Genomic DNA, 15,744 nt, shown 5'->3' with positions numbered 1-15,744 from the left:
TGTATCATTTGCTGAAAAATGGCCATTGTGAATGATCAGAACATGTGAGAATATTTAACCAAAGATATGCATATTTGCTCCAAGGTCAGGAATGAATCTACATTTTCTTCATTGGTGCCAGACTTGTTAAAATCTGGACAATTATGAACAAGAATATTACTTAAAAATCATAAACTTTTTATGACCAAGTTGAAAGATACATAAAAAAAAGGTGATTGGATGAATTTATTACCAAGAAATAGATAAATATAAACTGAAAAAAAGCGTCAGTATTCTGACGCTAGTAAAGCTTTGTTTATACTCTCGCACAGTTTGTTGCATTATTCTCCCAAACACCAGAGGGAATACATACAAAATGAACTGTGAAGAAGCATATCTCATATTCATGTTCTACGTTATAACCTTTATACAAGCCCTTTTAAAACAGAAGTCTAGATTACGTGCATTATGAAGAAAAAAGGGTTAAAAATCCTGTAAAAAAATTGATTTGGCTGCAAAATATATATTCAAATTTAGATTTTGTTAAGACCTCCAGCTTCTTAAGCATTTAAAAATGAACTTGCCTTCTTTTTAAAAATCATCCGACATGTTTTTATTGCTTTTATCAGTGAATATTTATGGCAGTCACGTCTGAAAAGCTCTTAATTCAGATGTTTACCACCAAGCTCTGCAAATTGATGAGCCGTTGCACATGACGTGATTACGAAATAAACAATTTGTAATAATAATAGTAAATGAAATTAGAGACGCGAGCTCTGACAACGACATGGCAGCTCTGATGTCTCTTCTACTTGATGGTCGGTTGATAATGTTCACTGATTACAGCTTTTATAGATTTCCATTTAGTCTCTAAAGTTTCGTTTTCTTTGTTAAATTATGGACTTATTGATAACCGTCTCTCTCTCTCCTCTCTCAGGGCGACCACAGGTGGGCGACCATGTTGGGTCAGAGTGTGCGGTTACAGCCGGTGCCCATCCAGAGCCTGTCGGAGCTGGAGCGAGCCCGGCTGCAGGAAGTGGCCCTGTACCACCTGGAGGAGAGGGACCTGGACTTCAAGATCAGCATCCCGAGAGGTACTGAGAATGTTTTTGATAAGCTTGTGTTTAAAACCTGGCGCCAGTTTATTAGATGAGACTGGTGAGAGTGAACCAGCCCCCCAACTAGAAGCTGAGGTTGGACTGTCCTCGAAGGAGCCATAACAGTCTGTCAGTGAATCTGAGGAATGAGGATGAGTGCTCAGTCTAGGTCAAAGCAAACATCCTCTGCATGTGTAAGCTATCTGACTCGGCAGTTATGATAAGAAAGGAGCAAAGGACGCTGCACCATTTGTTTATTCTTCCACGTATCTCAAATACGGTCAGGATTCTGAGTGCAGGTCAGGACAAAGGTGCCTAAGAAGTGTGTAAAACGAGAGTGAAATATCCGATCTGGCTGTATAAGAAAGCCACGTCCTTCTCTGCAACTGAGCTCCAATAAATGTCATTTTTAAGACGCTTGAAAAAATGGCCAATGTTGGCTCTCTGCCTACTATGAATTCAAAGATAAATCTCACGAGGAACTGGAACCAAAAAAACTGATATTTCTTCTAGCTTAAGCTTTTGAAGCCACTTTTATTGGTTATTTTCTCAAACTGGGAGAGCAGTGGTCAATAAGTAAAACCTAATATAAGTTTGCTAAAAGCAACGGACCACACAAGAAGACTTTAGTCTCCTAGAAGGCAGTAAAAAGAAGAGAAAGAGGAGGAGGAGACGCTGCTGCTGCCTGGAGCTGAGCTCTCCTCCTCCCTCCGGAGCTTCAGGCTGCATGTTGAAGCCTGCAGCAAAGCAGGATCTGGGTCTGTCCACGGTGGACTGGTCTCTGCTGGAGGATCTGTGGTGGACTGGTCTCTCTGGATCTGGGTCTGTCCACGGTGGACTGGTCTCTGCTGGATCTGTCCACGGTGGACTGGTCTCTGCTGGATCTGGGTCTGTCCACGGTGGACTGGTCTCTGAAGGAGTTTCTGGTGAACCTGCATGATTTCATCTGGTTTCTCCAGAATCCGACCCGGTGGCCTCGATGACGAGCTTTAAGAATAACTTTATAGAAACAGACGATCTTCTCTCTGATGGTCTCGTTTACTGATGGAGGTCTATAGAGGATCAGGACTAAACTGAGACTGGTTCAGGACCAGTTAAAAGTTCCTCACAGTCACTTCTATGTAGGCTATAATAACAGCAGGAAACCCTTGCCCGACCATTCCTCTTCTTACCACTGGATAACATTTTTTATGTGCAATTATCGTATCATCTGAACTCTGAAATCCAGCCGGCCAAGTAGAGGACTGTTTCACCAACAAACCGTAAATCTTTCAAACACCTCGTCGACTGCAGACTGGGAGGTTTGTTTATCTGGTGATTCTGAGGCAGGAGGGATCGCTGAGGTCGGGAGGATCAGAAGCAACGAACTCGGCTGATTGTCGGATCGTTTACGTGCGTTAAACGTCCGTACAGCCGGTCTGTACTTAAGCTGCTATTCTCAGACTCCAGTGATTTCTCTCATACTGTTCTCTGGCAGGGTTATTAACCCCCGACCTGCTCCACTCTGACCACGCTGCTGATTCAGGACCAGTTGAACCGCGAAGCTCAGTTCTTCTGCAGCATGTTTGCGGTCATGGTTTTTATTCCCACTAGAGTGAAAATCTTTTGTTTATTTACTTTCTTAATTTAGTTTTTGTAACTTTTGTTAAACTACTTTAACCCACATTGGAATCTTAAAGTTGCCAATCAGAGTTTTTGTTAACATTCTGAATATTTTCTAAAACAAAAATCTGTTTTTTGTGTAATTACAAATCTGCAAAACATTTTTGTTTGTGGGTTTAGCAGTCTTTTTCTCCTCTTGGGAGTAAATTACTGACAGATCAGTAAAAAATATTGTGAAAGCATTGCCAAGGATGTGTATCGCCTCATTTGCACACAAGATTGTTATGCATCAGGCATAAAGTCAACATTTACAACGTTTACTTTATGTGCCACTGCTTTCATACGGGACACAAACTGCGGTCTCCTGGGTGAAAGTCCTGTTAGTGGTTTTATTGTTTTTTTCATCCTCGTTATACCACGTAGCTTTCATTAACTGTTGCTTGATATATCCCGTTACTTGCTCTGATGAATGCAAAAACATCAACATTTAACATATCCATGGTTTGCAGAAACATACAATGCAAACTGTGGTTTTTTTTCTGGGTCTTGATTATTTCATGATTCCAAAATATTACATTTATTTCTTTTGTAAAAGGGAAGTTAAAACCATAGTCATTGTCATTTTATGCTTTTCTGCACACCTTTTTGCAAAACCTTTTGCAGTAATACAAAGTCAATCTTTTGGCCTATTTATGCACATCTTTAAACTGTTATTTTTAAAAACTACTTGATAAAACTGCACAACTTTCCAGATTTAATGCAGATGTTTCGTTGTCATTTTTATTTCTTATTTGTCTTTTGTGTTTCCAGTTACTTTTATTCCTTAGGTATCCGTATTTTCCCCTCTGGGATCTTATTCAATTATAACTTTTAATAATCAGATTTCACTTTTCTGTTTGTTACATATAATACTCTGTCTTCTTAATATGACTCAAAGTGCTGGAGGTCCCAGATGTTTAAGCCTGTGTGATCGCTGTTGCTCTTGTTATGAGAACATAAATCTATTAACACGGCTACCACATCTTGGAAACGTAAATAGAACAGTTCCTCACAATGTTCTCAAGGGAATAAATGTGAGTAAACCACTCTCCCCTTAAGTGACGGAATCAAGTCTGTGACTCAGAGCAGCTTACATCCTGTGAGACTCCACTCATCCCAACCCTCCTCACTTTCGGGAAATGTTCCTATTTTTCCTCTCTTGCTATCTTGCTTGTCATTTTCATTTTAATATCTTTAGGGATGAATGTAAACTCTTTTCCCATGAAGCCGGGGTTCAATTTCACCCTGAGATTCATGGGAAAATGCAAGTTAATCACTTACTGATTTGTCTTGGCTTTTCTATAATTTCCATGAAGGAAGCAAGTTGAAATTAAAAATGTCTCCACATCTGTGCTGTTTGTGATGTTACCATGTGTTCCCTGTTTGGAAAAATACCCAATCCTATGTAAGTTATTTGTAAACCAGCTTTACACACCAACGCAATGCCTTTGAAACCAAGTAGAACCACCCAAAGAGCTGGTAAAAACCACAAGAAAAGACACTCAAACATTCCCCGTTTTTACTGGATGTGAAGTTGTCTGGGAAGATTTGTGGAACTTTAATGATAAGTGAACGAATCAACAGAATAAGCAAATAAATGATGATCCGAAAAAGTACAGCTAATTGAATATGATGGAAAGCATACTGCTCTAAAAAGAGCTGAAGCAAAAAGTGCAAAATTAAACAAAACATTTGTTGCGAGTGTATTGTTTTATTTTGCATTTTTCAAATAATTGATAAAAACAATTAATGTTGCATTAATTGTTTTTATGTGGTAGTTCTCCTCAGTGGTACTACTGAGTTCCAAAGGCAGTATTTGCTGTACTTTTTCTTAAGCAAAGGATCTGAACTGTGTTTACGTGTGCATGTACGTGTGCATGTACGTGTGCATGTACGTGTGCATGTACGTGTGCATGCACCTGTGTATGTTTCTGTGCACGAGCGAGCGTTTGGTTTCGTTGGCAGGATCCAGTGGATTCTTTGTGGAACGTGTCAGTGGCTGTGGGACAGATTTGCTCTTATTTGGTGTGTTTTTCCAGAGTTGGTTCTCATGCCCCGCTCTCTGTGTGAGCCTCTGCTCTACGGGGAATCAAACCCAACCTGCTCTCTGCTTCCTCTGGTCTTCTGAACTTTCTCTCACTTTGCTTCTCTTCCCTTAAGCTTCAATTTTTTTTATTTTGCATGATCAGGAAAGTCTTTTTTTCATGACAAAATGATTAATTGCCATATGTTTTGACAATGTAGCGTTTATTAGGCAGCAATTTCAACTTTTCTCTGGTTCTAGCTTCTCAAATATTAGAATTGGCTGCTTTTGACCTTTTTTACATCACTGTAAACTGAGCGATTTGGATTGTGGATTGGATAAATAAACAAGGATTTTAAAGATGTCACTTTAGGCTTGGAAAATTGATGACAGGCAAAAAGTAATTTGCAGATTAATTAATAATAAAAGGATGAATCTTTAGATGTAGTCCAAGTCTTGAACAAGATAGACAGCACCAAGAAAAACTTGCATGTTAACAACATGTAGTAAAATATGCCCTAATGATCAGAATGAAACAAAAAAGATCATGAATTAATTTAACAATCAGATTAAAGAAACAAGGTAAAGTGTCACCTAAAACCTCCATTAAAGATAATAAAACACAATCTAAAACAAACATCAATGAGAGACAGATTCTAAAATGACCCATAACATCAGCAACAAAGAGGAAAAGGTTTTTTATTGTATTTGTTTGTTTTGAGTCCTCTTTCTGGTAAAACTTTCTCAGATAATTAATCATGCAATTAATTAACCTGCATTTCAACTTTCTACACATGTCTTCAAACAATCAAACAGGAATCCATATGACCCTTTTAAACCTTAACTCATTCACATCTCCTCAAATCCCACAAAGTTGTTCATTTCATCTATCAATTATATAATAAAAAGAAGAAGTGAGGAGCAAACATCTGCACATATTCTTCTATCGCCGTGTGATGTCCATCTGTCCTTTACCAACAAAGTGTTCGACTTCCGACGGTTCATCCATCCTCTGATCTCTCAAAAGTTTTACTTGGAAGCTACTTTAACCGCATCTGTGTTTATGTAAAGTTTAAACATCCTAAAGTGCTCGATTCATCTACAGTTTATGATCCTGTGATCGATTTGAAATGATGCATTTTAGCAAAACTTTCTGCCAACGACAAATAATGATGCAAAATTGCAGGAAAATATCCGAATCAGTTATAGTTGGAAGTCTTGGCTCTCTGTGAATGTGCATTCTGTAATCATACACTGTGGGCACACATACACACTGAGGGATTAGCCTTAGCTGGAGGTGGCGTGTGTGTGGTGGGAGGGCCGTGCGCTTTGGAAATAAACTTTAATTTCCTGCAGTCATGGGAATTTGACCCTTTTTTATCCCGACACACACACACACACACACACACACACACACACACACACACACACACACACACACACACACACACACACACACACACACACACACACACACATATACTTTCTTTCTTCCCCTCACTGCTTCAACTTGCTGGTGTTTCTATGTGATTAAGAGGGAAAGGATTATTTAGGATGAAGGGAACTCCGATCATTGCCTAAAAGGGAAAAGACCCGGTGTTGAATTAGAGACTCCTAAACACCAGATGAGTAACCCAAACAATGGCTTCTTCCTTGTGAACCCAGTCAGAGGAGGAGGAGGGGGGGGGGGGTTGTGGAGGTCATAAAACAGAAACAAAACGCACCATGAGAGGACTTTTTGAAACCAAAGCCCTCTCAGACGCACAGCGTTAACCGCTACTTTAAGAAGAGTATTTTCTGTAATCAAACTCCACCGTGTCTGCAACCAATGTTTGGCTGGTACTCCGCAAGAATTTAGAGAAAAAACACACCAAAAAAAAAAAAAGGATGCAGGAATGCACAACATGTTGCCCTTTGCAAGTCCCATCTCCAAAAGTTAGTTTTCAAATCTTTTTGGTTTCATGTCGTCCTCTCTTGTCTGTGCACACAGTACTTTACGCTGACAGAGAAGTTCTTTGTAAAAACTTTGCATGTAATCAAATTATTTATTTTTAAACGTAACTGCATAAAGCAACAAGTCAGCTGTTTATTATCTCCTGAAAGTAAAAGCTCATTCTTCCTCTTACAGTAATAACAGTAGTTTGTTTAAAAACAAAAATGTAACAGAAGGTTTTTCTGTAGCTTTTTAACCAAATCTCATTGTCTTCTAAGAGATAAAGTTTGCTCAGTTTTTCACAGAGATATATCATTACCTTTTTTCTTTCTTTAATTGACAATACATAAAAAAAAAATGACTTTAAATGTCACTGCAAAAAGGGGAAATCAGTTGGATTATACGTGTTTAAAAGGTTTATTTTTCCTTTAATACTGTAACACTTTACAGTGAAATTCTAACAGTGGCCTACTGTATTGTGCTTACAGTGTATATTGTTGTGAGTGCAATGCATTCTGGGAGTCACAATGCTTACTGCCATGATCCCAACAGTGGTTGTTTTTTCTTTTCACCATAATTTGCTGCTTATTGCGGACAAATAACCGTATACTTTGATTCCAATAAGTTACTGTAACTCTCCAATTTGTTCCAGCACATTACTCTACGCTTTGATTGCAGAGAAAGCTGCTGTATTCTTTTGACACTGTATAGTAGAGGTACAGTAAAAGTACAGTAGCTTACTGGCGAAATTGCTGCCAGTAATTCATTGTAATTTTAGTTTTGACCCAACTAACTGCTATTCATTAACCTTGTGCTCTACATCTTCCTCACACACATATAAAACAAACATACATGTCTGGGGCCGTGCAGTCTTGAGCAAAGGGGCTATTAAAACAAACAACCAGGTCTGTTGAGAGGCTTCGCTCTATTGTTAGAGAAGAGGAAGAGGTGATAATGCATAGTAGGAAAAGATAATAAGGGAAAGAGGAGAGGAAAGGGAGGAAGGAAGGTCATAAGGAGGGCGGTGTTTGTATTGGAGGGAAAGAAGTGATGATTGAGTTTGCTATTCTAAGGCCGAAAAAAGACAAATGCAGTTTGTTTCGTGTTAAGATGAGCATTTGTGTTGGGATCTTCATGGAAACACATAATCACCCACTATCTGAATCATTAATCACTTTATATATGTTGACTTTTTTCTCTTTTTTTCTCTCACAGAAACACACAAACGGCGAAAATCTCTACGCAGGAAGTTTGACTCCTTTTCAAAGGAGAAGAAAGAGCGAGGTGAGTTCATCACACACACACACACACACACACACACACACACACACACACACACACACACACACACACACACACATGTGGTTTCACATAATAAAAACATGTTTTTATGTCTCCATTGATAGTCTGTTTCCATAAAGTCCCAGCGTCACACACTCACTGTTTGCTGCAGGAAACATTACCGTTAAAACACAACGTCCCCTCCTGTCCGATAAAACGGCATCACCACAGTGACGTCCGCTGGCTTTCACCGCTAATGGTCTTCTCACATACTTGACATACTGTGTTTATAAAGCACAAGTGGCTCATGGCTGCAGACTGATGTTCAGCGAGGCGGGGTTTTGTGTCTCTGCGTCGGTCCTACGTGGTTACGACATAAACAGATTAATGACTGAACACAAAGGCCCATGACAGTCCTGATGTGTCACCCTACAAACGCAACAAAGAAAATAGTAGTATTCATGACGTTTCGTGACGTTCACTCAGATTTTAACAATCTTGAAATAACTAACTTATTAAAAGAGTTTGATTATCTTATTACTTGCAAAAATTTGTAGGAAGATTGAAACGTTGGTTTAGGCAACAACACCAACAGTTTGGTTTCTGCAACAAACCCACTACCATAAAACCAAAACGACTACTAAATTTGTGATAATCTGATCAACTTTAAATTGGTTTAGGAACCAAAGCAAAATATGATTTATAAAATGAGTATTCTGCATGTATACTGAGGTCCCTTCTTGTAGTTTTAACAACTTCATTATTACAGTTTTTATAGTTCCTTCAAGGTACATTTTATTGAGAGGTTAAGCCCAACGGCTCAGTATACTTACACGTTAAAACTTTATTTCTGTATATAAAATGTAAAGGTAGTGTTTTACATTCTCCTCTATTTCATTTAAATAATAATAGTAAGCTTTACACTTGATAAAGTTATACAGCTCTGCATCGTGTGTTGCTGATGATGAAGCTGCAGTCGTACCGTGGAACCTATGGGGGCTGTATGTAAACACAAAGGCGACCTCTTTCTTTCTTTATATTCAGCACTGAAGCCATTTAACATGTTGTTGTCCAACCATAAAGGTAAAAGCAATTCAGTCTGAGCCTCTGACCAAACTGAACCCCAATGTACCATCGTCTTCATCGCTCTAAATGTGAACAAAATAATCTGGGAGTGTCGGACTTTGAACTCATGCATGCATCAAATATGCTTTTCATCAAACAGCTGAGCTAATACACTCAGCTTCAGTTTATATCTGTTTGCATTAAGCAAGTCCATGCTAAGCATCAAAACAAGGTGATATTGCACCTTATATAATGTCTCTGGTAAATGGAGGCCATACTATTGGTAAAAGAAAATGTGAACACTAACCTCCAGCCACTTCAACTGTTTTTCAGTTTCCCACATTTCCTCTCCTCTGTTTTTCTTTACCTCCCTCCTCTCCCTCCTCTCCCTCCAATCTCCCGCTAAGCCTCCTCTGCCAATGTGTCTCCAACCTCTCATAAAGAGATGTTCTCTATTTTCAGGTGATTATAGCAGCAGTGCAGAGATACCAGCCAAACACACAAACACACACACACACACACACACACACACACACACACACACACACACACACACACACACACACACACACACACACACACACACACACACACACACACATTGCCAGGCTGTCTGTGCAGCTCTTTAAATCCTGCCTCCAGCCTCTTAGACTGAGGTACTTAGCTGAAGCTATACACTGCTAATCAAAACTCAGAACATCGGGACCTGGCAGCGATCCTGCTGGCTCCACCACCCGTATACTACCGAAGTCATGACTGTGTGGCCTTCAGGGGTCGGCATGAAACAGGAATATTAAGTGGTGACTGTGGGAGAAATGATTATGAGTCGGACCATTTTTTTTTTTACGTAATCTGGCAATGTGAATGACGGGAAAAGCCACAATGTTGTTCGTCTTTTCCTTGATTTGATGCAGATGCCAGGTTCAGCTACGCAATAACTTATCTGCTGCACTAAAACACATTTTTTACAGACTGGCTTTTATGTGATGTTGTCCTTTGACAGCTTTATTTCATTATTGTTATTAGTATTTTTAGTGTAGTTTTATCGAACCTTTTTGTCATCTATTGTACTGTTTTATCAGGGTTAAAATGTGACCTTCTATATGAATAAAGTTGTTGTTGTTATTATTATTACTATAAGGTTATGCCTGAAGTTAACAGGAAAGATTTTCTGCAGCACTGAGTTACTCTGAGTTCTGATGATTTGGGATGTGTCGGAGGACAAAATCTTGGAATTTGATTTGATTTATTTTTCTGAACGCTGGCAGCATAAAAGGTTGAATATGTAACAAAGTATAATGTGTTGTTTGACCACATGGGTAGACAAGTGTTCATAGCTGTTCTGAATGTCATTGGAAGGCAGAGTGAAAAGCTGTCCACCACAGAAAGAGTCCAAATGTTTAATTTTGGGGATAACAGTGCGTATTTTCAAACTGTCTGTCCTGGAATCCATTCATGGAGTTGCATTCTTTCTATATACAAAATGTGATAAACGATGAGTAGGTTTAAGACACTGTTGATCATCTGACAGAGCTTCATTGTCTGTTAATGCAGATAAAATGAGCCTAGTGTTTATTTGAACTGCACTTTGAACTGGTTATTGTTTCAGCTTAAGAGCCTGAGTGAAACAAACTAAACATGGTCGGACGACACCAAGTAGACTGTGACCTGAAGGGTTTGAGAGTGTCAGGCAAAAAGCCCCAAATTCTGCTTTTTTTCTATGTTTTTGCAACCCTTTTTTTCCTAAACTCAACTAGTAGTTTTTTGCCTAAACCTAGTTTCCCGTGAAGATGGAAGTTTATTTTGAAAAGACACTACGAATATAACAAACATATACTGAAACGCCGACACTGAAATGAGCCAAACTGACGCTCGATGTGTGCGTTGAGCATCATAGTTTGAAGCTTAGGAGCAGTGAGCAGGTTGCTGTTTTTGACCTATCGATGTTGGAATGTGTTGGTCTTCGACTATTGAATTATCCAGCGGAAGTGGATTGGAGCAGACTTTCGAACAGTCTCTCCTCGGAGGAATTCACGGTGTTACACTTGATTTTAAACACAAAAGTGAAAGAGGAATCCTATAAAAAAGACAAGAGCTTGATAGAGACTATTCAAATCCTGCTTAATTTCTCACAGTTATTAGATAAATCGGGCATAAGTGACATCGCCTGTTTTTGAAAGATATATTAAAATATATATTTGTGTATTTCTGTTCACTTGTTTGACCTCAAACTTTCTTTTTTAAGACATAATTTTTAAGGAAAAGGTTAAGCTACTAAGCTCCCTATAGATTGCTTCTGTGTTGATGCAAGTGTTTCACTGGGGTTTACACAGAGGACATCCTGAGTTAAATAAACACATGTCTTTAGATTCACTATGCTCAAAGCCCCAGAGGACCAATAATATCATCCAGGCTGCTGCTGGCCTGGTGACGGAGTACTGAACAACCTTAAAATATATCTCCTTCAGTCTTCCAGGAACAGACAATGACCTGAGGACCAGAAATCCTAAAGAATGAAAGCATTGAAATGTCCGAACAATAAGCCTTTACCAGACACACACATCTGTTTTCCTGTCTGAGTTTTAGTGTTTGTTCTACTTTTAACCCTGGACTCTCATCAGTGAAATGCTTACTGTTGTAAAATATATACTACTGTACTAAGTACATTACTTGACATGGTGAGTCAGATATGACAATATACTGTATATGTTTATACATACTCATCCAACTGCCTGTCTTGGGAGCAAAATTAAAAACTAAAAGGCTTTCTGTTTACTGTCGTCTAAGATTTAGGAACCACAGAATGTCTAACACGCCTGATAGAAAAGAATGACAAATCAAAATCATCCTTAAAAACAACTATTAACTGGGAATTTAAACTCCTTCTCATGTTGATTTAAAACCCCAAATCCCAGTAGCGTGCTGGCTTTCAGCTTTCTTCTTACCCTGTTAAGCCGAGGACATCTCGGTTGTCTAAATGCCCCGTTAGCTAGGCTCCCTGACACTGTGAAGTGCTGTCCAAGTCTTCCAAGCTGCCATTAGCCAACCATTAATTCCTCAAACTGTTTACTTAAACACCTCCAGCACAAGCACCTAACACCGTTGTTATAGTCTCACTGGATGCCAGAAAATGTGGCCAAATGACAGGAGGCGGTGGCATGGAGTGGTCAGCTCGGCTGCTTCTGCCAACAGACGTCAGGACTGTGAGGAATAAGCACGAGCTTACTGTTTAAACACGGCCATAAAGTACAGCTTGTAAGAGACGTTAACAGATGACTTCTTATTAAATGGATGTACCCGTTCTTTTTGAGGGGAGACGTTGTGTTTGTTTGAAATGTACTGGGTTACACAGGGTGGTGTGTTAAAAGACAAAGTGTCCATCCTGCTGAAGTGTGCTCCAGCAGAGATTCTTCCTAATAAGCAACAAGCTACAGGATTTCTGTTAGTAAATATATGCAAAATAAGGTGGGAAATCGCCATGTATGTTGGTTATCACCAGGTGGTGCAGGAAGTACTCAAATCTTGGATGTTTGTGGGGTGGGTGGTGCATACAAATATAGAACTGTCAACCAGAAGACTGCTGTTCGAAACCGGTGTTCACGCTCAAAATGTGGTTGAGTTAGTGATGTTTTTGTAGTGTTTTCCGTACACTCAATGTTGGCAGGATGTATTAGTTGTTGGACAGCGTCTTGCATTAACTGGACAATCAGGGTTCAAGAACTTAAATTGGCAAGCATCCTCCTTCCCTCAGGCAGTAGTCAAGAGAACAGCATTAAAACATTAGTTGTGTCCTAATGTTTTCATTCCAGACAGACGTTAAACACCTGTGAGATCATAATACCTCTAAAGGTGCAAACCACTGTTGGATTAAAGGTAAAAAAGAAAAAAGACCATAATCAGTATTCTTTTTTCCGTAAATATAAATTTTACATCATACTCCTATCAAATCCTTGACTTTGTGTGTCAGAATTTGACTCCTAAGTATTTTTTACAACCCATTTTATATCTTTGTTTTTATTTTCCTGGCTCAAGTGGGCTTCTGTAGAGTGTTAGTTTGTGCTCATTTCACAGTGTGCGAACTTTTGCAGATGATGGGTCGTTTTTTCTTGCAAAAAAAGTGGAAAAGCTTCGATAGATAGATAGATGGATAAATAGATATAATTTTGCCACTATATCAAATCAACCCTCTTAATTGGCATAGTTGCTTTGAGACTCTTTAATCCAACCCATTGTTTGTTGGTACCCTTCACCTCTATAACTGGATTTTGTGCCAGATCGGAGTCTGCTCCGCTCAACTGTTGTGGTCATGTGACGCAGCAGAGCAAAGGATTTGCAGTTTAAGCAGTGGAGCAGCTGACCATGAAACTCCCATGATGACAGCAACCTAACTCATGGTGCATTCCCCTGCAGTAAGCCACTATCAGTCCGAGTGTGACCGCTCTAACAGGATTACCTCTTTATCCCCCTCTTACCTGCTCTCTCCATCCATTCTGTCTATTCTTATACCACTCGTCTACTTGAACTGCAACATCTACTGTGAGCGGCTCTGTTATGACTGAGGTGTCAAGCAGTGTTACATTATTTCAAATGGTGCAAAAACCCTGACAGGCGTCACAACAAATTGAAACAGATTACATTTTTTTGTAGTTCCATTTAGTCCATTATTGTTTTTAACAAGAAGTGCCTCGCACCGAAAAGTGAAAGGCAATCATCCTTCTGTTTGTAGTTCAGACGAGAGGAATGTGTTCTCTAAATAAAACTCGGGACTCCCTGTTTCAGTTATCCAACGGCTGATTTACAACATCAAGGTGTTCAGACAAGATTCATTTACCTGTTAAACATTCTGACCACTTTTCAAAACACTTAATAATTCTGAAAGCTTTGCTCAGCTGTTTATGTCTACTTAAAGACCTACTTCAGGTGAGGAAAGAGGAAATATTAAAGCAATATTTAACTATTATTATGGTCAATAATGACATTTTTCCCTTTTGTTTGTTCCATTGTCTTTCCTCACGCAGTTCTGTCATTGCAGCCCCACCATTCTGCAAAAAAAAGTTTGCAACCAGCATCATGCACATATTTTTATAACACCAAATAAGTGGATGAATCAGTCTCTTAGGGATTTCACCATATAATGCAAAAGATTGCAATCATGGCTATGAGGACTGTCAAATTAAGCCAGATTGATACTGGACAGAGTTTACTAACACACTAAATCCATGTTAACCCCTATGAACTGGTAACCACAACACTTTAAAAACAATTAAAGAGCATATCTTGATAATTTACCCTGCACTTTTTAATTTTGAAGTTATCATTATTTTTGCCTTTACATTCAAATCTATCATAGATGTTGCAGAAAGATTTCTAAACCCTGAGAAAATAGATTGTGTTTAGGTGGAGCAGCTCTCACATTTGTATGCCCAGAAGCTCTGCCTTGTTTTTCTTTTTTTCTATTTATCATGCTGTTCCTTAGGTTGTAGTAAAATCTAATGATTGTTATCATGACTTTGAGGAACCTGCTAATTTCGTCAACTGAACTCTGAGATCAGATTCCATCCAAATACCCCACTTTTTGTAGGAAACACAAAGTTTTTGTGCAGCTAAAATGACAGGAATGTTTGGGATGAAACAATTCAGCAGCAGCAGCCTTTACGCTGTTGTTTCTCCTGTTTAAGTTTGAGTTCTTGTTTCTTTGTTTGTCTCAAAATCATTCGGTAAAACCAATTAAATTATTCTATCTTCTGTCTTACTTTATCACCTCAGAATCGCTAACCTATTAGCATAATTGTTGTCAAGAAAATGGGAAATAACTTGTCTTTTCCTTACTTTTCCATCCTTTCTTCCCTCAGAATCTGCCCCCAAGGCGTTCGGCATCCCCCTCTCCCAGGTCATCGCCAACGACCGGGCCTACAAGCTGCGGCAGGACGCCCTGAAGGAGAGCAGGCGAGACTGTCTGGACCTGGAGGCCAGCGTCCTGCGCTTCAGGGCCGAGAAGAGGCAGTTCTTCAACGGGAACAAGCCGCTGGTCAGCTCCTCCTCCATCACAGGAGGCGTTCCCTGCTCACCGTCCGCTAACTCGGTGGCACCGGCGCCCTTTTTTGAGATGCAGAACAAACCGATGTCGCCCACGTTTCTGGACAACACAGGCCGAGGACAGAGGAGGGTGAGACAGCTGTCTGAGTGAATACGCAAATGTATATTTAAAGGCCTTGTTTTTATCTTGAGGAACCTTTTCTATTCATATAAAGACTTTTATGATACTTAATACTTTTTCAATCCATTAAGAAGTGTGTAAATATGGTGTGAAAGATGCACATTTTAAAAAGTATTTATATTTTGTCCGAATTTGATTGTAATAATCCCTCCACATTCAATTCAACTTCCAACCAAGTTAAAATAGGGAATTACCAGCGGTTGAAAAAGTATATCTTAAAAATGTAAGATCATATCCAGAAGTAAACTGTATTTATTCTAAAGAATAAGTCCCTTCATAGTTTTAAATTACTGCTCGTTAAAATGTGAGAATACTTTTAACTCCTTTTATTTACTTTATTGTAATTAAACTATCATATTAATGAGCCTATGAAGTGTTTTAATACTAGTAGTAAGTAGTTGTAAAATGGAGTAAAAAGTAATATATATTATGAACAAAAATCATGCATGTAAGTATTTATAGAAGTGTAAATTGACTTAACATATTCATGCAGACGTCAGTGTCTTTA

General features: G+C 39.0%; 1 protein-coding gene across 3 annotated transcripts in view; it reads left to right on the top strand.

The window, feature by feature from the left end:
* Window positions 1–15,744, top strand: part of arhgap36 (Rho GTPase activating protein 36) — a 55,048-nt gene that overhangs the window by 28,354 nt on the left and 10,950 nt on the right. For all 3 annotated transcript variants that reach the window (XM_054601666.1, XM_054601668.1, XM_054601667.1), the window contains exons 2-4: window positions 917–1,073; window positions 7,889–7,957; window positions 14,872–15,185. In XM_054601666.1, the coding sequence (XP_054457641.1) occupies window positions 917–1,073; window positions 7,889–7,957; window positions 14,872–15,185 (540 nt within the window). The remainder of the gene's footprint in view (window positions 1–916; window positions 1,074–7,888; window positions 7,958–14,871; window positions 15,186–15,744) is intronic.

This window comes from Anoplopoma fimbria, chromosome 7 (genome assembly GCF_027596085.1).
Source record: "Anoplopoma fimbria isolate UVic2021 breed Golden Eagle Sablefish chromosome 7, Afim_UVic_2022, whole genome shotgun sequence".
Taxonomy (NCBI): Eukaryota; Metazoa; Chordata; class Actinopteri; order Perciformes; family Anoplopomatidae; genus Anoplopoma; species Anoplopoma fimbria.
This window is presented reverse-complemented; position numbering and strand designations above follow the sequence as displayed.